General features: G+C 43.6%; 1 protein-coding gene across 1 annotated transcript in view; it reads right to left on the reverse strand.

Moving 5' to 3' along the window:
* Positions 1-295: 295 nt before the first annotated feature.
* LOC128339263 (uncharacterized) overlaps positions 296-25,861 on the reverse strand; it is a 53,381-nt gene continuing 27,815 nt past the window's right edge. Inside the window, exons 6-7 of the mRNA XM_053282876.1 lie at positions 17,164-17,371; positions 296-827 (exon numbers count right to left, since the gene is read on the reverse strand). Coding sequence (XP_053138851.1) covers positions 657-827; positions 17,164-17,371 — 379 coding nt within the window. The 3' untranslated portion in view covers positions 296-656. The remainder of the gene's footprint in view (positions 828-17,163; positions 17,372-25,861) is intronic.

Raw genomic sequence — 25,861 nt, forward strand, 5'->3', positions numbered from 1 at the left:
TGTAGCAAATTTGGTTCAAGTCGGTCAGGTGGTTCACAAGTTAGTCCACTTGAGCCTCAAACATTCACGTGTCTGCCATCTTGAATCAGGGTGGATGACATTATCACAAACTTCACCACTGAGGTGTCCCTATGTGTCCCTACAACTGTACTCGATTTGGTTCATATTGGTCCAGGCATTGCAAAGTTGATAGAGGGGGCCACACAGACACACAGAATGCCGGGTGATTTCATAAAAAAGATGAAACAAAAACAACAAACAAAACAACTAACAAAAAGATCAGGATTAAATAATAAACAACAGAAGCAATAGCAGTTCTTTAATAATCATGTCCTTCCATACAACAGCACAGGTTGAACAAAACATGAACAGCTCAGGCCAAATGCCTCGTGAAATAAAAAGCTTAGAGTAATCTAAAACAGAGTAATTTAATAACCAACATTCACCCAAAGTGCCAATTGCCAGCATGAGAATCCTTTATGATCAGCATATAAACACAGACTACTACTACGACTACAATACGGTTTCAAGTTTAAAAAGCAACACACAGCAATTTTAACCAAGTTCTTCACAACATCCAAACTATATTGGAGATTTCTATTTCTGTTTCTGTCTCTTAAATTGTGGCATACACCTGATGATATTTGTTCTGTGCTCTAGTTTACATCTATGCAAAGCTCATCGCTCAGATCAGGAATGAAGCTTGGGATGAATGAAAGTGGATTTTGAACAATACCCTCATGAATTTCTACAAACAGGGGAATGTAGGTAACAAAATCCAAGAAAGACAGGACACCAGCTTCTGTGCGGTTGAATTTTTGCAAAGCCTGAATAGGAAATATTGAAAAGAGAAAATAAAGTTACATTTTGTCATAAATTAGTAATGGGCAGAATTCATTTTTGTTTTGCTTGGTTACAGTATATTGCACATTAAGCTTCGCATATATGTCCTGATTCAGCTCTAGTCATGACTAGTAGTTGTATGTGACTGGTTGCACAAGCTATGGATGGGAAAGTGTATTGGGATATGCATTGGAATGCACATTCCATTAAATCAATAGAATAAGATATATGTGCACATTACTAAAATGTCAACACAAGTGCCTTTTTGAGAAAGCAAATGTAAGGAAACAGCATTTAATAACCAAAATTGTTGGAAGAAGAGAGTGGCTGACATATTGTACAAGGGTACATCAGCCCAGTAACACTGCAGATGCAAAATCTATATATACTAGCTTGATGGGCGCAGAGCATCTGTGCCTCTAGTTCTCCTCCATTCCCCCACCCCATTGCTTCTCCCCCCACACCAGTGCTCCTACCCGCGCTCCTGCCTTGTGGCCAGCAGGTGGGCCAGAGAAGGAGGCTGAGCCACCCTCTCTGCTGCCCTCCAGCCGCCATCGTCTTCTCCCTCCCACCGCATGCCAGAGCTCTGGCCTTTTGGCCATCAGGCAGGCCGGAAAGGGAGGCTGTGCCGCCCTCTCCACCCCGCCTGTCAGCTGCTGCCACCATCTCCATTTCCTTGTGAGAGCTGCCACACATGGGATTAGCCACGGGTACAACTTAGAGAAATAAATATATATATTTCTCTAAGGCATACCCGTTGCTAATCCCATGCGTGGCAGCTCTCGTGAAAGTTCATGAGCAAGCTGCCAGCAGGGGGAGAGGAAAGTGGCACTGCTGGACAGGCTTGCAGGTGAAGGGGGGGAGAAAACAGTGGCGGCTGACTGGGAGGGGGAAGAAAATGGCAGCGGTGGACAGAAGAAAATGGTGGAAGCAGGTGGGTGAAGAAAACGGTGGCGGCAGCAGGTGGGGGGGAAAGTGGCAGTGGCGGGGGGAGAACTAGAGGCTCAGATGCTCTGTGCCCAGCCCAGCAAGTTAGAAATAATGGGCTTAGTCTTATGTACAGTCAGTTGCACAAATTTAGTGTTTGCTCAGTTTGCATTACATAGGAACATAGGAAGCTGCCATATACTGAGTCAGACCATTGGCCCATCTAGCCCAGTATTATCTTCACAGACTGGCAGCGGCTTCTCCAAGGTTGCAGGCAGGAATCTCTCTCAGCCCTATCTTGAAGAAGCCAGGGAGGGAACTTGGAACCTTCTGCTCTTCCCAGAGCGGCTCCATCCCCTGAGGGAAAGATCTTCCAGTGCTCAAACATCAAGTCTCTCATTCATATGTAGACCCTGCTTAGCTAAGGGGACAAGTCATGCTTGCTACCACAAGACCAGTTCTCCTCCTCCTCAACTGCACAACTTGTGTATACACAATGCTAGTGGGCTGACATACTCTTGTGCAGTATGTCAGCCACTATCTTTAATATTTTCTTTTTTATTACATTGCAGCAGCTAATGCAGCACATGACTATAATTTGCAGCCAGCTCATTATCTGCAGGGAATCCGTGCCCACCAATTTCCGTGGATAATGAAACCATGGATAATGACACCTTAAGTCAATGACAACTGGGGTGGGGGGTGGATTCTGGAGGGCAAAAAAAGGGGGGGGGGACCAATTAAAAGGCAGAAATTGGAGAAAGAACGTACAGTGCCATGCTCTGCCGGTCTCCATCTGTCCAGTAATGCCCCCTAAGCCCCCAATTGCACTGATTTTCTGTGAAAAATCATGGGAATATTGTTTCTTTGAGGATGGAGCTACAAAATTGCTCTAATCAGCAAAATGCTGCCCAGAAATTACCTCAGAGGTCGCTTAGAGCCACCCAGGAACCATGGATAGCCAAATTGTAACACTTTTAGAACCCATGTATACCGAGGCCGGGTGCACATGGCATGATTGTGAATACGCAGAAATGCGGGTGCCCGCACCATGTATAACAAGGTTCACCTGTAGCTCCAAAGAGAATCTGACACAGGTAATGACCTATTGCCATGTCTCCTGAAAGCAATTTTTTAAAAATTTTTTAATGTGTTTTTATCTATTATGACTTTTATATTTTTATGAATTTTAAATGTTTTATATTTTATATTATGTTTTAATTCTGTACACCACCTAGATATTTCGGTATATAAATTAAATGAATGAATGAATGAATAACCCATAGCGTAGAAATCAAGGACAAATCCCTGTTAGAAACTCTACAGTCCACTTCCACCAAACAGAGCACACTGAGTAATGATCTGGATTGCCTGACAGATATCTGGATAATAAGAGTTTCAGAGAAGTACCAGGACTGTGAAATGTATATACAAAATAAAGAGGCCAGTTCATGAAGAACTGCCCCTTTACTTGTTGCTAGTTCCTGTTGAGCTGTTCTAGTATAGAACTGTTTTGACTTTGTTAAATTATAAATATTTTACCAAGATACTGCTGAATAGTATAGAATAACATCAGTTTAATTATTCTTATTGAAATTCACTTTACCTCATAAAGTTTTAGTCAGAAGCAAAGCTCTTGATTTTATGAAATTTATTATCCAGATTCTTTTCTGTTTAAACTGTCTTGAGCCTGGTACTGACCACAGTTATTTGGCTTTTTTCATGAGAAATTCTAAGAATGGTCTTTTTGTCTCTACTGGGGTTAATTCAACATATTCCACATAACTCCTCCTCCAGTGGGGAGTGCCTAAAAATCCAGTAATGTGGAACTCCTCCTCCAGTGGGGAATGGCCTCTCCCACAATGGAAAATATTAGTGCAGTATTTCTAAGGTCCTGGTATGATTCCTCTGTAACTGTGTCCAGAATAGATCTGGACGTGGCTTCAGGCATCCATGCCTGTCATGGGTTCTTCTGCTTCTCTCAGCAGCAAGGAGAGAAATGAAGATGAGCCCATATCCTCTTGCACAGGAGTTACTCCTCCGAGGGGTGGGGACCTCCTTGTAGTGGATGATTCGATCATTAGAGGTATAGAGAGATGGGTTTGTGACCCACGTGTTGACCGCACGGTGACTTGCCTGCCTGGTACGAAGGTTGTGGACATCACACTGCATCTAGATAGGCTCTTAGGCAGTGCTGGGGAGGAGACAGCTGTCATGGTGCATGTTGGCACCAACTATGTGGGGAAATGTAGTCAGGAGGTCCTGGAAGCCAAATTTAGGCTGATAGGTAGTGTATTGAAGTCCAGGACCCCCAAGGTAGCATTCTCAGAAATGCTACCTGTTCCATGCGCAGGTACAGTAAGACAGGAAGAGCTTAAGGGTTTCAATGTATGGATGAGACGTTGGTGCCGGGAGGAGGGGTTTAGATTTTTTAGGCACTGGGATACATTTTGGGGCAAGCAAGGCCTGTACAAAAGGGACGGGCTGCACTTAAACCAAGATGGAACCAGACTGCTGGTGCTTAAAATAAAAAAGGATGCAGAGCAGCTTTTAAAATTACGCCTGGGTAATAGCCGACAGGAGCTGGACATTATTCAGTTCGGCACATGTCATCCTGTAAGGTGTGAGGATGTAAGAGATTCAGATAAAACAGAAGAGCAGAGCAAGATAGAGAGCAGACAGAAGGCTGTGCCAGCTGCTCAAAGAGTCCAAAGAAAGATAGCATACACCAGGTAAGAGATACAGCATATAGGTGCTTATATGCCAATGCCAGAAGCCTCCAAGCCAAGATGGGCGAGCTGGAGTTCTTGGTTGCTAACGCAGAAATAGATATAGTGGACATAACAGAAACATGGTGGAACAGTGAGACTCAGTGGGACACTGTTATCCCTGGATATAAACTCTAGAGAAGGAGCCTTGGAGGTGGAGAAGCACTATATGTTAGGGAAGGGATAGAATCTAACAAGCTAGAAAACCTAGGTGGACTGGAGTCTTCTACAGAAACCCTGTGGGTAACAATACAAGGCCTGAAAGGAAAAGTGCTGCTGTGGATCTGCTATTGCCCTCCGGATCAAAATGTTGACAGTGACTGGGAGTTGCAGGAGGAAATCAGGGAGGTGTCAAAGAGAGGCAGGGCAGTAATAATGGGTGACTTCAATTACTCACACATAGACTGGGTAAATTCACAGTCAGGTAATGACAAAGAGGTCAAATTTCTAGAAAGGCTGAATGACTGTGTCCTAGAACAGTTGGTCTTGGAACCAACCAGAGTTAAGGTGACCTTGGACTTAATTCTGAGTGGCACCTAGGACCTGGTGCATGATGTCAGTGTCATCAACCCTTTAGGGAACAGTGAACATAGTGCAATCAAATTCAGCATACATGCGGGGAGAGAATCACCAAGGAAGTCTAACACAGACACTTTGAATTTCAGAAGAGGAAACTTCTCCAAAATGAGGAATATGGTGAAAAGAAAGCTGAAAGGGAAAATCAGGAGAGTCACTTCGCTCCAGAATGCATGGAGTTTACTCAAAATCACAATACTAGAAGCCCAATTAGATTGTATACCCCAAAGGAGGAAAGCTACCACTAAGTCCAGGAAGATGCCAGCACGGCTAACAGGTAATTAGCCATTTTGGAAGGGCGATAGAAAAATCAAATCAAATCAAATCAAGCAAGCAAGCAAGCAAGCAAGCAAGCAAGCAAGCAAGCAAGCAATGTCAAGGAAGCCATAAAAGGGAAGAAGACTTCCTTCTGAAATTGGAAGACCTATCCAAATGAAGAGAACAGAAAGGAACACAAACTGTGGCAAAAGAAATGCAAGGTGACAATAAGGAGGTGAAAAGAGAGTTTGAGGAGTATTTCTAAAAGCATCAAGGGGAATAATAAAAACTTATTTAAATACATCGGAAGCAGGAAACCTGCCAGGGAGGCAGTTGGACCATTAGACAATGAGGGAGTGAAAGGGATTATTCAGGAGGATATGGAGGTTGCAGTGAAGCTAAATGAGTTCTTTGCATCCGTCTTCACGGAGGAGGATACTGAGCATATACCTGTTCCTGAACCATGCTTTTTGCGGATGGAGGCTAATGAACTGAGAAGTGACAAGAGATGATGTTCTAAACTGTCTGGAAAAACTGAAAACTAGCAAATTGTCAGGGCTGGATGGCATCCATCCAAGAGTCCTCAAAGAACTCAAATGTGAAATTGCCGACCTCCTTGCTCAAACATATAACTTATCCCTGCAATCAGGCTCTGAACCAGAGGACTAGAAAGTAGCCAATGTAACACTGATTTTCAAAAAGTGATCCAGCAGTGATCCAGGAAATTACAGCCTGGTTAGCTTAATGTCTGTTCCATGCAAATTCAGTGTGTAGGCAGGGGCGTAACGATAGGGGGGGCAGGCAGGGCACGTGCCCTGGGCACCACTCTGGTGGGTCATGTGGGGGGGCACCAAAAAGTGGCATGCCCCCCGACCCCCCCCGGATCGCACGTCGGTGGCGGGCGGCGGCGGGTGTGAGCGCAGCGGTGGTGGGCGGCGGCGGATCAGCGAGTGCGGCGGTGGCGGATCGCCGAGTGCAGCAGAGCGCCACCAAGGCCTGCCATCTGGCCCGGCGTCGCTTCCCAACTGCGCGCCTCGCTGGGCGACGCTGGGCCAGACGGCAGGCCTCGGCGTCGCTGGGCCAGCGACGCTGGGCCAGACGGCAGGCCTCGGGAAGCGATGCTGGGCCAGACGGCAGGCCTCGGCGTCGCTCTGCTGCACTCTGCGATCCGCCGCCACCCACCACTGCCGCACTCGGCAATCTGACGCCGCCCACCGCCGCCGCCTGCCACTGCCGCGCTCACTCCCGCCGCCCGCCGCCGCCGCACTTACTCCGGCCAGGGGGGCGCAGGTATGTGGGGGCAGGGGGACGCAATTTTAGGGGCAGAGCTTGCCCTGGGCGCCGCTTCCCCCCGTTATGCCTCTGTGTGTAGGCTTCCAGTGGCATCCGGTGGGCCACTGTGTGAAACAAGATGCTGGACTAGATGGGCCTTGGGCCTGATCCAGCAGGGCTGTTCTTATGTTCTTATGAACAAGTAAACCACAGCAGATGTAATCTTGCACAATAACATAAGAACTCTGCCGGATGAGATCAAAGGTCCATCAAGTCCAGCATTATTTTTTGCACCTCCAGGTTTCAGTGGACTCTGGAAAACTGCCTTCCTTTTACCCCTCTTACCTTGGTGGGCCTCAAGAATGGGCCCTGAGAAAGTTACTCTGACACTACCACGTGATGGCTCTGGGCACAAAGGTGGTCTCAGGGAACAGTAGCCAGTACTGTAGTCACTACCATATGAAAGCTATGGATATAGAGGTGGTTTCAGGGACAGTGATGGAGCCTTCCGAGGGCTCTTGGCAGCAGTACAACAAAGCCAATACCTGATGCCACTTCTGACTGAGCCTCTGGGAAGCTCAAAAAGGGCATGAAGGCAATAGTCTTTTTCTGCCATTGCTCCTTGCAACTGATATTCAGAGGCTTGCTGATTCTGAATCTGGAGGTAGCCTATAGCCATCAAGACTAGCAGTTATTGTTAGACATGACCTCCATGAATTTGTCTAATTCGCTTTGAAACCCATCTAAGCTAGTGGCCATAACCACATCCTCTGGTCGTGAATTCCAGAAATTAATTATATGTTGTATGAAAAAGTACTTCCCCAAGTCTGTCCTGACTCTGCTGCCAGTCAACCATTTCATTGCATGACCACGACCTATTATTAGGGAGGGAGAAAAACTTCTCTCTATCCACATGCATGGTCAACAAGATTCCATGATCAAGTATACAGGACTTCTTGATTTGGTCATTCTCTTTTCCCTGTGGCGAGGAGTCATGGAAACGGGTGAAACAATAAACTATTCACCTTTGTACATGAAATAATACATTTTGCTTAAATAAAACGTGAATTTTTGTAAGGGGCTGCCCCACCTGGAGGCTTCTTAAAAGTGCAAACTCAGGCAGAAACTTTCACACAAACCAAAATGATAACATAGCGGTTGGACCATGAAATCTAATGCATTGAATTCTTACATGACATTGTCTTTCCTCATAGTTAATCAGTGTAGGACCCTGACATTCCACTCCCGCCCACACCCCCCCAAGAACTTCGAAATGAAATATTTATAGCTATAAGACCATACTCCTTTTTCGTTTTCTGGATTAGAACAGTGCAGGAATTCCACTCCCTTTCCCTTCCTATGTTCCCCCAAATGAGGCATCATTTGAAGGGAAGGGGGCTGACTCTTACTTGGCTCAGGGGAACAGGGACAGAAATCCACTTTAGGCGTGTCTGCTTCACCTGCCTGATGCTTATTGGCCTAGGGGATGGTGACATGCTGAAGCCCTCCTCTGGGTATCTTGAATGGGGACTGTGTGGAGCCAAGAATAATACTGGTGACTGTTCGAGGTTTTGATCCAGGGCCAGATGTGGAAAGCAAGGCCGCCTACTCCCACCTCACTCACAATAGGATAATGACTTGCATTGGTGTGTGACGTTTCAGTTCAATAGTTCAGGTTAGTCTGCTGCAGCTCATAAGAACATACGAACAGCCCTGCTGGATCAGGCCGAAGGCCTGTCTAGTCCAGCTGAAACTGTTATTTAGAGACATCTTGCCTCTTAGGCTGGCCTATAGCCCTCAGACTAGTAGCCATATGATAGACCTGTCCTCCATTAATCTTTCTAAGCCCTTCTTAAAGCCATGTAGGCTGATAGCTGACACTGCATCTTGTGGAAGAGAATTGCATAGGTTAATTATGCATTGTGTGAAAAAGTGCTTCTTTTTGTTAGTCCTTCCTATCTTGGCAAGGTTTCATGAATGACCCCTGGTTTTAGTGTTATCCAAGAGGGAGAAACATTTCTATCAGCTTTCTCCACACCATGCATGATTTTATAGACCTCTATCATGTCTCTCTCAATTGTCTTTCTTCAAAACTAAAAAGCCCCAAGTGTTGTAGCCTTGCCTTGTAAGGATTGCGCTGTAGGCTCCTGATCATCTTGGTTGCCCACTTCTGCACTTTTGCCAGTTCTACAATGTCCTTTCTGAGGTATGATAATCAGAACTGTAAACAGTACTCCAAATGTGGCTGCACCATACTTTTGTATAAGGGCATAATAATATTAGCAGTTTTATTTCCAATCCCCTTCCTAATGATCCCTAGCATGCACAAATGCCCTCTGGCCTTGCAGAGGGCATTTGCCCATGCGTGGCGGTGGCCAAAATGGCCACCGCTCGCCTTTAAGGAGGCCCGAAAGGTCCAAAAAGGCTACACTTACCCTGCTGCAGCAGTGATGAGGGACACCAGCGGGGGGAGGGGGAACCCTCATGGACACCACCACCCCCGCAGCCTACAGCAAGCCCCCTGAAGGGGCTACAGGTAGCTATTTTTCATTTAAATTTGTGGGTTTTTTTAGTTCATGGACCTGTCGGACCGGACCGGCGGTTCAGTTCCGGTCTGGATGGAACCAGTGGGTGGAGTTCGGTTCGATCACGAACCCACGAACCCCCAGACTGAACCATCGTACCGCAGACCGCTGGACCAGTTCTGCACATCCCTAGGAGGAAGTTCCAGAGGGTGGGAGCAATAACAAAGAATGTCCTGTCTCATGTGCTCACCAGCTGAGCCTCAGTAGGCAGCAGCATATGCAGCAGAGCCCTACTGAAAGAAAACACCAAATGGCAGGATCATGTGGGAGCAGGCAGTTCTTTATTGAGATTATAAAGAAGATATCAGGTAGTAATGAAAGTCTAACTCATGTAACTAAATGCTAGTAAAACTTAATGTGTGTATTAATTTTCAATGGAAAAATAGCCCTCCACCCTAGAAAAGTGGATCAGCAGAGAATTAACAAGGGTGGGGCTGTTACAGCAGTTAGGAGCAATATCCAGGTACGAAGCAGGGAATATTCTGAATTCCCCACAGAGCTGCACCCAGATAGGATTTGGGATCAGTTCCTGATGTTTTCAGTCACGACATAGGCCATTCATCCTTCATCATGTGAAACCGGAACCCTGTTGAAGGAGCAGCCTGCTAAACTCATTATGCTGAATTACATAAAAGCAAACCTCAAAGAATAGTTAAAATGATCAGACGGCTTGTTCATTACAGATCAGGTTATTTTCCATGGTTGCTTCTCAGCATGGAGTATTTGGTCACTCGTGCCTTTAAAGGTCCAAAAACGGCACAAGAGGCCTCTTAACTATCAGGCTGCCCTGTATGCTTGGCACCAAATTCAGACAACTTGGAGAAGTTTTGTTCAAATGGTCTCTTTTTTTCTTTTTGACTTTGTATACCTTTCCATAAGAAAGCAGTTCTATTTTTAGCAGATGGCCAATGAAGCCGAACCCAGCAGTTTTGACTTGCACAGTTGTTTTTCCTTCCTTCCCTTAAATCAAAAAGCAGGGGGCTTGGCTTATAGGAGATATATTAAAGCTTTCCTTCTCTTCGTTCAAAGCGGTGACTTTTTGTAAGTGTCTGGAAATCCTCTTCACATTTCATTAAACCCAAATGGGCACTTGCGAGGACCTTTTCTTCTTCTTGACCTACTTTCACCAGTTACATGTCCAATTGACTCCAGTTTGGCCTATTCAAGCAGTCAGTTGAAAATTGTAGCTTTATGCTCCAGTCCAATTGATTGGTTTCTTTCTGCTGCAGAAGTACAAACAGTGATTTGTGCTGCTGCCACTACAGCTGGATCCAGTGCCTGGTAAATGATTCAAAGCTGCCATTTGCACTCTGCTTGCCAGACAAACTCCTTGGAGCAGGGAAAAGGGAGGCAAGAGGGTGTGCTTATGACTCATAATGTAGCACATTGGATATAGCACTGAAAACGGTTGCGGTGGGGAGCTCAGGTTCAATAGCTGCTCAGCTAGGAAGCTCACTGGGTGGCCCTGAGAGAGTAACGTTATCCCAGGCTAACTCGCGTCACAGAGTATGAGGTTATTCCCACGATAAGCCGAAATCGGGCTAGGGGAGCCTAGCCCGATTTCGGCTGATCGTGGGAGCCACCGGGCTCACAGGGGAGCTGGGTTGCCTCCCGGCGGTTAACCCGCCAAACAACCCCTCCCCTTAAACTGGGTTTGCAGAGTGAGTGCTCTGCAAACCCATTTTTTAAATCGTGAGTAGCTGCGGTGCGGCTCCGTGCCGTGGCTACTCATGAGTAGACCCCCCGGAGGGGAGGCGAAAAGCTGCCTCCCAGCTCTGGGGGTCTCTCCAGTATGCCCTGTGCACTTGCACAGGGCATACTGAAGCTTCCAGGGGCCACACGGCCCCCAAACTCCCCAGCCTCCACCGGCTCTGTCACAGAGCCGGCAGTCTTGTGGGCGGCCGATCCGGCCACCCAGGGCTACCGCCCTGCTTGTGTGTGGGGAGAATGGGCTAGGCCCACTCTCACTGCTCACCCTCCCCAGGTGGGTTTCATTGATCATGAGACCCGCCTCTGTGTTGTGAAGATAAAGAAGGTAGCAATTGTACTGCATTTTGCACATGGAAAAATGCCATAGAAATGATCATTAACAACAACCAAACCCCAGTTTATTTGTAAGATGCTACATAAGTGATTATTGTTTAAAGCAATAGCCTGATGTTTTATAGCTGCTTCACTTGCAGAAACAAAGCATATTTAACTAAGACTTTATTACAGAAAAACCTCCATTTTCTCCTTCTCCTTCCTTTTCTTTCTGACTCCACCCTCCACACACTCTACAGGATCCCCACTGGGTCAAACTTCTAATCAACGAAACTATCAAGGACTGCTAGATAGAATACAACACATCCTTCCCCTTTATAACAAACATAACTGAATTCATTAAAATTTAGTGACAAAGTCTTGAAGTCTTTTAGTTGTCCTGTCATAAATACGTCTCCTAATTCTTGGGGTCTCTGGCACAGGAGCTGTTAGTGATTTGTTTCTGGCATATAGGATTGTCTGTCACTTTCATTAGCCTCATCCATGAGGTCAAAAGTGTAGGCAAGATCAAATTCCTCTACAATTCCTCTCTGGAGATAAGTCGCCCTTCCTTCTTGTCGCATAATATGCATGGTTGAAAGTCATGAACTGTTCCATTTGTTTCCATCATCCAATATGATGGAATCTCCTCAGATTTTGATGGTCCAGAATATAAGGAACATCCCTTTTTCACTTTATAAGGCAGGCACACTTGAACAAAGTCCCCTACTTGAAATGTCCAACTGTTCACACCCCGTTTCTGATCCACATATTTTATATATATATAAAATTCTGTGGCTTAGCCATTCCTCAAGGGAATGGCTTAGTCATTCCTCAAGGGAATGGCTTAGTGGAAAGAATGGTGAAAGAAAGTTTGCAATTGGCTACTATGCAGCAACAACTCTGGAAGGAGGCAATCGGTGAAACTCTATTTGCTTATCGAACTACTCCTCATTCCACACAGGAAAACCACCTTTTGAACTGCTGAGAGGATGGAAAGCTAGACCCAAATGGCAACGACTGATAGGGCTTTCCATGTCATCTTGCCCTGAGGATACAAAAATTCATGATTGGATAAGGGAAGGTGGTTTTCCTGTGTGGAATGAGGAGTAGTTCGATAAGCAAATAGTTTCACCGATTGCCTCCTTCCAGGGTTGTTGCTGCATAGTAGCCAATTACTACCCTTTCATCCTCTTCTTCTGGGATTTCCTCTTGACCTGGAAGTTGAATTCAAGAAAAATAATCTGTAGTTGTATCCAAAAGACCTGGAAGATATTCCATCTGGAAATCAAAGTCCATAAGTCTGGTGATCCATTTGACTATTCTTGGGGTTTCTTGACTTGAGCCTCAAGTAGTGAGTAAAGCAGATAGGGGTTTATAGTCTGAATGTAAAGTGAATTTTCTGCCCCACAAGTAAGTTCTGAAGTGCCTTACTGCCCAGAAACATGCTAGACCTTCTTTCTCAATGACAGAATAATATTCTCTGATGCAATGAGCTCTGGAAGCAAAGGCAACTGTAACTTCCCTGTCCCTTTTTGCTGGGTCAAGACAGCACCCAACCCATATTAAGAGAACGTCTTCTTCTGCACGATCCCCATCGTCCACTGCGTTCATCAGGGGAGGCCCGTCTCTGGCTACCTTCAAGTCGGTTGGTGAGCACTCAGGGACGGGCCTTCTCAGTTGTTGCTCCGAGACTTTGGAATGTGCTTCCCGCTGACATAAGACTCTCCCCATCCCTAGCAGTTTTTAAAAGAGCTCTAAAGACTCATCTTTTTAACCAGGCCTTTTAACCTTTTAACTTTTAACTTTTGTAATTTTAAATACTGTAAATTGTTTTTGTTTTTAGGTTGCTTTTCGGCATTTTAATTGATTTTAATGTTTTGTGTTTTTGTATTGTTTTATTATTGTGAACCACCCTGAGACTTTGGTTTGGGGCAGTATAGAAATGTATAAAATAATAATAATAATAATAATAATAATAATAATAATAATAATAATCAGAAGCATCATTGGTTACAATAGTGTGCCTGTTGGTATTAAAAGAAGTGAGAGCAGGACTTTCAGCAAAGGCCAATTTGATAGCTATAAAAAAACCTATCATTGCAGTTACTGCTATGTTATTCTTTAAAAAAAGACACAATGAAGCAACTTTGGAGACAAATTGTCTAAAACAAATTAGAGTAATACAGAGGCTCTCCACACGAGCAGTGTGGAGAGCTGGATGGGGTTTGGTGGGGAGAGTGGGTCAAGCTCGCTCTCCCTGCACATGAGCATCAAGCCCTCCCTGGGTGGCCTGATCGGCCACCCACACAATTACTGGCTCCGTCACAGAGATGGTAGAGATGGTGGGGATCGGGGGCCATCTGGATCCCAGAAGTCCCAGCATTCTGGGGCGACCCCCGACTCCGGAAGGCTTGCTGCAGTCTCCCAGTCAGGGTCTACTTGCAAGTCGCCGCAGTGTGGAGCCATGCCGTGATGTTTCACAATTTTTAAAAAACGGGTTAGCGTAGTGCTTGCTCCACTAACCTGGTTTTAGAGGAGAATTCCTTTGGTGGGCTAGCCACCGTTGAACCACTGGTGCTTCTCTCGATAGGGGAAAACTGGGCTGGGCTTCCTTAGCCCAGTTTTCCCCCATCGTGAGAATAGCCTTACAGAGTCCTAAAAATGAGTGAAGTGAATCCATTTTGTGTGGCTCTGGTGTTTCCCAAATATCTTTCACTAAGTCTGTTTTGGGATGTATGCCACTCTGAGATATTGTATGTCCTAAGTTCATCACCAAGTGTGTGAAAAAATGACATTTCTCTGCAGAGTTAGTGTCTGTGTTGTCAGAGTTTTCTTAAGACTTCTGTCAGTTTGGCATAATGCTTCTCAATAGTTTTCCTATACACTAAAATGTCATCCTGGAAGTAAGTTATTCCATCCGTAGTCCCAAAATTACATGAATTATCCTTTGAAATACCAAATAATTGGCTTATCCAAAAGGCAGTCTTTTGTATTGAAAAATACCTTCTGGGTTAATGAAGGCTGTGTATTTGTGAGAACTTTTGAGCAGAGGAATTTGATGAGAGGAATTTGATGATAGGCCAAAGACAAATCCAAAGTTGTGAATACTGAGGCCACTTTCAGAGTAAGCAGCATCTCACTGATATTGATATGAAAATCCACTACCATGTTGGATTTCACATCTCTTAAATCTATGCCCATTCAACATGTACCGTCGGATTTCTGCACAAGAACAATGAGAGAGACCCGTTCTGATGAACCAACAGGCTCTATGATGTCAGCATGCTGTAGTCTTAAGAAATTCTCTTTAAATAGCTGGCACAATTCTATTGGTACATCCTTCACTTTGTGTTGTACAGGCATTACATTTTCCTTTATCTGAATTTTATGTTTGAAATGTGTGGCAGTAGCAGGAGTATCAGAAAAAACGTTTGAGAAATGAGCAATAATATCAGTATATGGATGCTCCATCATCTGTAATACAGGTTCTAGGCTGTTGGGGTCCAACACTATCCGGAGATCTTTCTGATATTTCCAGCCCAATACTGAGACTCCTTTTCGTGACACATACATTTTCCCTTCTGCAGTATGTATTCCAGGACAGCAGTGAAATATCCATGTATGGCAATAGGGTAACTTCCATATCCCCATGGGTGGATGTCTGAAGGCTGCAGGAGCAGATCTGATATCTTAAGGAGATTAGTAAAGGAGATTTATTTATCTTATTTTTTATTTATGGGAAATGGGATGGGATGGGAAATGATAGTGTATGGAGAACCAGAATCAGCCACCATCCACACTACATGGCCTGTGGAGAAGCAGGCTCTGCATCTGTCACACTTAAAACACAGTCAAGAAGAAGTCCATCTGCTGCATTCTTATCATATAGTGAATCAGTAATGGAGTGCACAGCAGACTTGTAAACCTTGGCAAAATGTCATGTTTTTGAACCTATTGCAAGTGACCCTCCGGCAGGACAGTAAGCAAAATTGGCTTTGTGGATAGAGTCTCCACATCAATAGCAGCAGTGGCTCTTCCTTTCTTGTGCTGCTACTTTCTGGGGCAGTGCCATATGAAAAGATTGGGATTGGAAGGATTTAGACTGAACAGCCTGGATTTCAAGAGGTTGTTTTGGGGGTACCAAAGAGAGTGATTTGGCACATTGGAAGGATTTAGAAGGATTTAGACTGAACAGCCTGGATTTCAAGAGGTTGTTTTGGGGGTACCAAAGAGAGTGATTTGGCACATTTTCCACCCTCCTAGCCATCTCCATAACTTTTTCTATGGTTAGTTTCTGCTCTAGTAGCATTTTCCCACACAGTTTGGAGCAGTTTGTTTTCATAACAATCTGATCCCTGACCATTTCATCAGTAAAGTTGACAAACTAACTGGTTACACCAAAGGCATGCAGTGTTGTGACATACTGATCAATAGATTCATTAGGCAGTTGGGATCTAGAATAGAACTTGTAATGCTTAGCAATCACATTCAAAATAGGACAGAAATGATCATCTAAGACTTGAAGAGCAGCTTCATAAAGATTGGCATCCCCTTCCAAGTTGGTAGGAAATGGCAAATGAGTATATATTCTTTGGGCTTCAGGGCCTAGACAGCGGAGTAATATAGCTTTCAGCTTTGCTCGAGCAAAATCAGGGGTCTGTAGTGAGGAGATCATTGCAGAAATAAGACCTCCATTGCTTCCAGGGAAGAGAAGGTTCTCCTAGGGTGGACAAGAAAAAAATTGGTGGTGGGATCTGAGCCATGCTGCAGTGGGCATTCAGTGAACAACAGAGTCCAGGTTTGATAAGGAAAAAGTACCTTCAGGGTTTGTGTAGGTCGGAAAGCTGGAGAAACAGTCAGCAGCAGCAATAGTAGAATGCAGAAGTTCAATAACGTAGGCCAAGTGATGCAATGAAATTCCATTCATTCCAGAACCCGCACAAGTTTTGTAGGCTCCCATAAAGAGCTGGTTCAAAACATCATCACCAAATGTTTTATAGCTGCTTTCCTCATAAATATTAAGCAATCTTTTGTTTCTTTAACTAAAACTGTATTCCAGAAACAACTCCATTTTCTCTTTCTCCTTTCCCTCCCTTTTCTTTCTGACTCCACCCTCACACTACAGGACCTCCACTGGGACAGAACATAAAGGACTGCTAGATAGAATATAACACCCAGCAGATTAGATAGCTTCTGCTTTTGCCAACATTACTGTGAGTGAGTCCATGGTGCTCTGCAACATTGAGGGTTAGTAATGTAGGCATGGGAGACAAGATAGGTTACTGAGAACAGAGGAGGAAGACCAACCACTTATTCTCAGATAGGTTGTGTAAGGTAGCAGAATGGTGAAGTTTTATTGTTAATAATATGTAAAGTAATGAGACAAATACTCCAAAATGGATATATACTGTGAACTGGTTGTAGCTACTCAGAAAAGAGATGCTAAAACATCTGACCTTATCTACCTTTTGTGTTCTATATAATTCCTTTGATGCTCCTAGATGCTAGTGAGAATCTACTCTCAGTAAAAACAAACAAAACAGAACTCTCAGCACAAATGGGCATAAAATGGAAATGGATAAGTGGGCCAAACTCAGTTGATAACTGGTTTATTTAATTGTTTTGCTGTCTCCTAAGTAGGATTTATTGATGACATGTTGAATCATATATGCTACAGCAAGCCTGCATCCGAGAGGCTAAAGCCGTAGCAAGGATATTCATCTCTAAAAACTGATGTTTAGCCTGGTTTTTGCCTGTGTCATGCCCAGTCTCTGAAAAGTGTTGTACAAGTGTGTGTCTTTCTAGGGGAGTGGGTGAAAGTGATCGCCTCAGGAAATGGAACCAGGAATTTTGGCATGGTGCCACCTAGGCATGAAAAGACAAATGGAATTTTAATGAGTTTGACTTACAAAATTAATAGACTCCCATGAATATCCACCTGCTGCCAACTCAACTGCCAGCCTGCGAATGCGTACCGATCCTTGAGACCTTCTGTTTGTTTGTTTTTCCTTTTCTTCTTCGTTTTCCTGGAGGAGATGCCAGAGCTGCTTTGCTTTCTCAATGCGAATACTTAGGGCTTCGAAATCAAGTTTGTTGAGCAGTCTCTTAATCACTGGGCTACAGCGAGGAACCAAGATAAGACGTTATTTAAACATGTGCTCCCTTTTATGAATTTAGCTCATTTGTTTTTATGGTGGGGAAAAGGCTCCTGGGCACACACAGTCCCACCAAGTCAGATTCCCAATACATTTTTTTGTTGCTAGGTCAGTGTTCTGAAGACAAATATATTGTCAGAAAGAGACTTGTATCATGGACAGGGAGATTTTAAAAACATAATTCAAAACAATCTATACCCCAGGCTTTGAAAACTGCCAGAACTTATCTGTTCCCCACTTTAACTTGTTAAGTGTTTCATGACAACAATCCTTACTAATGGATTTTACAATAACACAGTAGAATAATTTCAAATCACATAAATGAAATCCATTTGTAAGCCTTCTTATGACAGGGTGATATGTTTTGTAGATGTTTTTATTGGTAAAATAATGGTAAGTTTTATTGGTAAAACTTTTCATACAACAAATTTAAAGTGCATACAATATAATCTAGAGTTTGACAGAATCACACCGTTGAGATTTCAGGGAGGAAACTAACTTTTTCCTCCTTGAATGCTTTTTTGTACTAGAGGTTCAGCTGAATATTTCTTAATTACAAATATATCCCATCTTTCCTCCAGTAGTTTCAAAGCAGTATACCTAGGGTTATCTTATTTTATGCTCACAAATATGTGTGATAGGTTAGGCTGACAGATCCCTATGAGTAGCTGCAAGTTTTTTTATATATGCGTTTTCCACATTCTAATATACCACACTAATTTTCATAGAGTTGAGTAAGTTCATAGACTTATTCTGATGGCTAATGAAAAAAAAAATTCTGATTATTCTGCCTTTCTTGGAGCTATCCAGTGTTCTCATATGCTGGCAGCCAGTGCAGGTAATGAAACTAATAGAGAACTATTGCACAATATCTGCTTATTAGAGAAAGTTGACATCCTTTATTAGTTCTTTTAGGCATGTACAATGGTTCCAGACAAGCTTCATGATCAAGTACTGTATGGGTATATATGAGAATGCTTACAGAACCAGACAACCAAACAGTGACTAATTCACACTTTACTTTTTGTGTCTGAGTACCTCAGGTACAACACACACACACACACACACACACCCCACGCCAAATGTGAATGATACTAGTGCACTTAAATGGCCAGGTTTTCCTAAGATAAGCACAGAAGTGGAAATCTGATCTTTTCCTGGTTATCACTTCCATTTCCATTTTAATGACTCACAATTGCAATGCACTCAGGTATCTATGCAGAAGTATTTTGTGTATTTTCATTTCATTTTATTTTTTTACATTTGGAAGACTTTATTCAAAGGTTTAGAGCCGATACATGACAATATGAGATATTTCTCTAGACTCATCGTCTAAGTAGATAATAGGCAAGTTTATATATCTGTCCCATCTCCAGTTGAAAAAGCAGTGGACATTCTGAACTTGTGTCTGGAGGCAGCCGAGGGTTCGATGTGGACTAACAAACTGAAATTAAATCCAGGCAAGACAGAGGCTCTTCTAGTCAGAATAACTGACCAGAAGTTATTCTGATCAAACTATTTTGGAAATGGCATATTATTTCCTTCAAAGAGCAGGCTTGAAGCTTGGGAGTTGGCACACCATTACACAGTACCTGGATACCAGGTATCTGCTGTGGCTTGAGGGGGAGGCACTTTTGCCCAACTTTGGTTGGTGTGCCATTTGTGCTCATTACTGGGTCAGTACGACTTGGCTAGAGTGATCCATGCTCTTGTTACACCTTGGATTACTGTAACATACTCTATGTGGGGCTGCCCTTGAAGACCTTCCAGAAGCTTCCACTGGTCCAAACTCCAGCAGTGAGAGGTGATTACCTTTAAAACTTTTCATGATATAGGACCATGATACCTGAAGGATAATCTTCTCCCATATGACTCTGCCTATCCTACGAAATCTGACAGGGAGCACTTCCTGTGTGGCTGCTTTCAACTGAGGTATGTTGACAGTCATAAGGGGTAGGGCTTTCTCTGGTGTGGACCCCTCCCTTTGGAATGCTTTTCCAAGGGAAACCTGGTTGGCTCCCTCTCTCCCCTATTTTGGAGATGGCTGGGTAAATGTGGCTTTTAGATCGCTGTGTTTGATTGTTGGTAGTTTTATTTTATTTGTTTGTTCGTGTTAACGTGTGTAAGTTTCCTTACAGAAGGAAGACTTTTCTGTGAAGGTGTGAGATATAAATCATTTAAATTAGCAAACAAACAAAGATAATACTGTGGGAAGCTTAAAAGGAAAGACCATAATATAATCTGTATCAGAGCTCTGCCAGCAATCCTAGCCTCCTTGTGCTTTTAACTAAAGAAATACAATTCTGTTTCCAAATTTAATCCAAATCTAATCCTTGCTCATCCTACTTAACCCATATTCTTTGCCCATATCTTGTCTTGTTCCTACTATGCCTGAATGAGGAAAGAGATTTTACTTGTTTTTCCCTTATCCACCATGCAAGTAAACTGTCGCCCCAATATTAAATGTTCATGCAGCCCAAATGTAAATCAAAGGGCCTCCAAAATGGCAGTATCTTTGAACTATTTCACCTATAGGGCAGCAGTGGTCATTTAAAATGTTTTCTCACTAATCTCTCCCCCCGCCTTTATTTTTGCATAAAAGGCAGTAGCGGTGGTTTTAGATGCTTCCACATCTAGAGTTACAGATTTCTAGAAAAGTCTGTAACAGCTGGCCTGCACCTGCACATGTGCAGATCTCCATTTGTGGATCTTTACAGGGACCTCAGAGATGAAAGAAAACATCTGTTTCTCAAATAATGGTTTCGTTTCCACTTGTTGAAATGGGATCTTGTCCTTGCTGTCTTGGGAGAACTCTGCAGTCAGGAGATGACTTTATACTTTAATAGTTTCAGTGGCATCAGGAGAAATATGTTCTGGTTAATAGTGTTGAGATTATATCCTCAGGTACTACAGTGGCAGATATTAGTGGCATTCTTCCCGGAATGTTCCAAGAAGGAGCACTAGGTTTTGTTCCACAAAGCCTTTTCTTCTGCCAAGTCAAAAGGAATGGAATGGACTGTGTGCCACATAAATGGCACAGGCTGCTGGATTAATGATTGGCATTCACAGGGCAATGGGAAACCTTTCAGTTGGGGCAGAGTTTGAAGCATGATGGTGCCAACCTGACATATTACTGGGAGGAAGCCAATTCTGTACAAAACAATTGAGGAGCAGGAAGCACTAAAGAAAAAGAAAGACAGCTTCCTAAAGAGCCCAGGAAGTCAGCATAAAGAAGGTTGTTGTATTAACTCATCATACCAGTTATGCTATGTTGTGGGTGGATCCAAAGAAACACTCCAACAGCTTTACCTTCTAAATTATGATTTTTTAAAAAATGAAAGTAACTGTGAAAGGCAAATGTTGAAAAGAAAATGTTTTCTTCATCAATTTAAGTTTCCTGTGTAGGGAGGAAAAACAGGTCTAATCTCTTAATCCTTGAGCTAACAAAAAGGGTACTCATTGGTTCCCAACTAGGTTTAGGAGGTACCATCTTCTATTTTATATACAAATTTCTGGTGTGCTCACATTCCATCCAGCAAATGAAGGGGATGGCTAAGGTAGCCAGTTCTTCTGGCTACCAGATTGATCGCCTCTGGGCTTTCTTGGTGTGTAGCTCCTGCTTCTACCTGCTGAAGTACTCTTCAGGTTTAATCTGGCAATGGGTGGCTTGCATGCTTTGATCCTCAAGTTGTTCTGGAGGTCTGTCGAAGGCTTTTGAAATCTGTGAGTTGGATTGTTGAGTTTCTTTCCTTGGGTGAACTTCATATTATTTTACAAGATATAAGTGTTAGAAGTGAGAATTCTAAAGCATTGCTCTTAGCAATGCAGTAACCTCTTCTGGCCACTAAAGGCATGACGAGATGTTGTTAATAGGTCTGTCTTGGTCAGTTAGAGTCAATTAGAACTGTTCAGTTCTTGTTGAAGCCTGTGCCTGTTTGGGTATGTTGTTTTATGTCTCTGTCTTTGAGGCTGTTCTCACACGGAGCCTAACACAGGCTAGGGAAGCCCAGCCTGAGTTATGCTACATATGAGAACCGCTGTGATAGGGCCCAATCCCAGTGGGGCAGCGCTGCCTAGCTTGGCTTTTTAGCCAGACTTTTCATCTGGGTTAATGGGGCCAATGTGCCTTTAGCCCAGACTCCAAGATTGTGTGTTTCCTCAGGCTTTGTTCCTGTGGAGACACAAAGACAGGTGCTTAGAGTGCCTATCTCCTGGGGGAATCCCCCAATGTACTGCACTCGGGCGTGGTGCTTTGTGGGATACCTGGAGGCCAGGACTCATTGTCCTGGCCTCCAGAACTCTGTGCTGCCTAGCAGAGGATCACCTGGGAGTGCAGTTCACACTCCCAGCAATGATACATGGATCATCTGGGGGTAAGGTAAGCTTCATGCAGCCTTCTTCCTGTCCACCCGCCTACTCCCCCACCTGCCCAGTCATGTGAATGGCCCCAGCATGGGATGTTTAGTTTTTAAATAAATCTTTGTTTTTTTGAAATCAACCTAATGTCTCCAGATAATCTCTTGGGCTAAACATATTTACCACCAGAGCATACTCTGCTGTGTGAGGACTTTAATGTTTCTCCTCACACCTCTCAACAGTTAGTTTAATACTGTATTACTGGTTACTGGACAACATGAAGGAGCCACAAACAGGAGTCTGTGTGAACTCTAAATGGAAAAACTAAAGATGCTGGTTGGTCCTGAAAAGAAAAGGCCTGTAGTCCAAAAGATTTAACCTTGAGAGTAACTTCCTGTATAGCTTCAGCATACTTCAGCTTCTATTAGCAATTGAATTTATTACATATCAGGAAAGCTGGCTAAACAAAACATACTTCCATAGAGCTAGGAGTTGTTGTTTTTTCCTTGCTTCCAAAATAGTTCTTAATGATCAACAATAAGTTCTTTGGGCTGAGGAGTTAGTGCAGAGAAGCAAATTTTGCAAGTCTGAGACTAATTTTGCAAGTTTGAGACTCATCATCATCATCATCATCATCATCATCATCATCATCATATCTGAGACATTTGCCTGGATTGTATGGTGCACCCTGAGTGCCTTGGCTGTGGATGCCAGCAAGCTATAGATTGCCAAATGAATAATAAAACATTTAGAAGTGTGGACTTTTATGGGACAGTAAAAAAGGCAACTTCAGTGTTAGGATGATTAGGAAAAGAACTGTGAATCGAACAACCAGTAACATAACTATCTTTCTATAAACACGTCATGCAGTCACATCTGGAGTAATGTGTGTAGCATAGAGGCCTTGGGTGCAGTGGCATGCTGTCGGCAGCAGCTCCAGAGCTGCACTCACACAACTGCAGAAAGACTACAATTCTCCTGTGCCTTTCTCAGAACTGTGGGAAGAACTAAAACAAACTGCACAATTCTTTTTAAAAGTCAGGTTGTGCTGCTGTCACTGCTCCCTCACAGCCAGGAATGCAAGTAAAGCCAAGCCTATTCTGTCTCCTGCCTGGTAAGTAAGTATAAGGGTGAGCCGGATTAAAGGAGGGATGTATCAAAGCTTCAATCCAATTCAAAACAATCCCTTTCAATCAGGCCAAAAGGAATTGGATTCTCCCCCCGAAGCATCAAATTAAATCTCAGACCCCTCTGAAGCACAGAGTCGGCCCTAAAATGGAATCAATGCTGCTCTGCCCAGCCATAGTAATTAAGGGCTCAACCACAGGTGACATTAACAGTATACTCCAGATGCAGGCTTCCAACTGGAAGCACTTTGTTCTGTTAAATACACTCATGCAGTGGGGACCATTTATCTTCTAATGAGACAGCTGAAGTCATCTTTTGGACATGTGAAATGCATTACCTCTGGAGAAAATGTGTTTTCCCTTTTACTTCTGCAGGCTGAGGAACTTAATTTAACAAGTGACAAATTGCTGTTTTGGGGACAGTTTTCGCAAAGGGGGAATGCCCACAATGAAGCTGCAGAAGCTGGCCCTCCCAGCATGCTAGTCTTTTCAAAGCTGTCACAGCTCTCCTTGATGTACAACCCACTCTGGATTCTCAGTATTGCCTTTCAGGTGCTTTCCTTGCTATTTATGAAGCCTCACCCAGGGCCAGCCTTAGAGATAGATGTACTGGACTGTTGCCCAGGGCGCCCACCTGAATGGGGTGTTAGCTGAGCTTGCCAGCTCACTGTTGATTCTGCCACCTATTATCTGCAGTGGACAATGGGGAGAAAAATCATGGGGTGGGGGACTGAAGGCACCTCTTGCTCTGGGTGCTTTTTATCCCATGGCCAGCCTGTGTGCGCCATTTTCCTGGGGGTAGTAGTGGCTGTTGCTGTTCAGTCTGACACCAGGAGGGAGTAAGAGGGAGACATAAACACAACACTAATCTCTAGAACATGTATTAAGGCTGCATATGGTTTGGCCATTTTAACTTATGGAGTCTGTGGCTGCAAGATATAGCACTATCAACTGATTACTGGTAAAGGGTTAGACAAATGCATGGAAGATTGGTCTGTCGGTAGCTATTAGTCATGATAACAGCTGGGGGAAGGCAATTGCCTGTGCTTGTGAGTATCTGGCTGGTCACTTTTGGGAACAGGATGTTGTCTTGGATGGACCTTTGATTTGACCCAGTAAGGCTCTTCTATCCTTATGTTGTTATGGATTGTCAATTCTACAACTTCAGGGGAGATTCAAATGGCTTGTTTTTCCCATAAGAAGCTTAGATGAAGAGCAGTCTGGTATTCAAGAAATGGTAAGATCAAATCAATGATGGCAGTACATGGAGTACCTTCAGACTGTTCTCTTGTGACTAGACAAGATCTAAAGTGGAGTCTTTGTTAGATCAAAGCCCCAAATCCAGCCTCAGGGTCCGCTAAAGGACGTTCGCATTAGCTGTCTATTGGTAATGCTCACTGAATGTCTTATGCAATATGAGCATCTAGCATTTGCTGAGCACAAAGATGCTACTATGACTATTACCCTTTGCTCTTCCTGCCTGCTGGAGAAGTATTCATGAAGTTACAGGAATGGCATACCTATTTAGAAACTATAATATAACCCTATGACTGATACGGTTTGCCCCAAATTCTAGTTTACTAAAGGGAAGGGAGTGAATTATTTTTTATGTTGCTCCTTTGAAACTGACTCATTTACTGGAAAGGAACAACGGATCCTTATTTATTCCAGCACAAGGACTATGAATTGGTAAATATTTTGAGAATGTTGCCTGTAGCGCTTGCCTAGTAATACATTAAAAAATGCCTGTGACCTTGGGGAATTATTAGCAATATTTTGTCAGATCTTTTCAGACTTCTTGAGCCTCATGCCGGTAAGAAAGGCCAGCGATCCCTGTGTCGTATCTCCATCATTTATTGCCTACCATTCTGCAGAAACCCAGAAGGCCTCCTGTTAAGCTTTGTCCTTTGCCTCCCTGCTACAGCCCAGTAGGGCTGTTGAATGTATACACGGAACAGAAAATTGGTCTGTATTCAGGATCTATATCTAATGACATAGACACGCTTCATCTTCAAATCTAATTTATTTTTATGGAAGCATTTTGTTACATAATGTGCTTTTGTTCATCACCTTGATTTTTATCTATACAGCATACAGGCCCTCCAACCTTTTTCATGAAAGAATGTTTATACCTGTGGGCAAGGGCTCATGGCACTGAAAGGCTTGCATTCATAAGAAGAGTGTTTAGCAGTGCACAGTTGCCAAGGTAAGCAGTCAAGGCATCCCCTTCTGTAGCTCTGCTGCCTCGAAAAGCAATAGTCTCCAAGGTAACAGGCGAACTTCCTTGGAGATCAAAAACATCTCACTTCTTTAGATGGCAGAAAAATATTTCAGTATTATAGGAGAGAAGCAATTTTTTTTAATGTGCTCTATTTTTAGTTTTGCACTGGAACTTAAGTCAGATATTGCCCAGCTGCATGGTTTGGTTTCAGGAGCATCAGGACTCATGAGCCATGGCATAATTGAAGAAGGATTGGTGGAGATTCTCAAGCTTGCATGTGTTGTGGAAGCAATGAGACCATTTCCTTTATTACAGGTTACAGAATCAGCTAGGCCGCTGTTGTGGCAACAAGCATGTGTTAAACCAAAAAGGGCAGTACCAAGATGGTGTGGTTTTTGGTAGCTCATTTGTAGAACACTGCTATCACATTCACATCCCCTACCTCAGATATAGCCACCTAATGGTGTCGCAGGAAAGTAACTTGCCTAGGGAGCAAGAGATTGCTGGTTTGAATTCCCACTGGTATGTTTCCCAGACTATGGGAAACACCTAAATCAGGCAGCAGTGATATAGGAAGATGCGGAAAGGCATCATCTCAATACTGTGCAGGAGATGGCAATGGTAAACCCCTCCTGTATTCTACCAAAGACAACCACTTGGCTCTGTGGTCACCAGGAGTCGACACTGACTCGATGGCACAATTTTACCATAGATATAGCATTCTTATGTCTCTTCTTTTAAATTCCCA

Source organism: Hemicordylus capensis, chromosome 1 (assembly GCF_027244095.1).
Source record: "Hemicordylus capensis ecotype Gifberg chromosome 1, rHemCap1.1.pri, whole genome shotgun sequence".
Lineage (NCBI taxonomy): Eukaryota > Metazoa > Chordata > Lepidosauria > Squamata > Cordylidae > Hemicordylus > Hemicordylus capensis.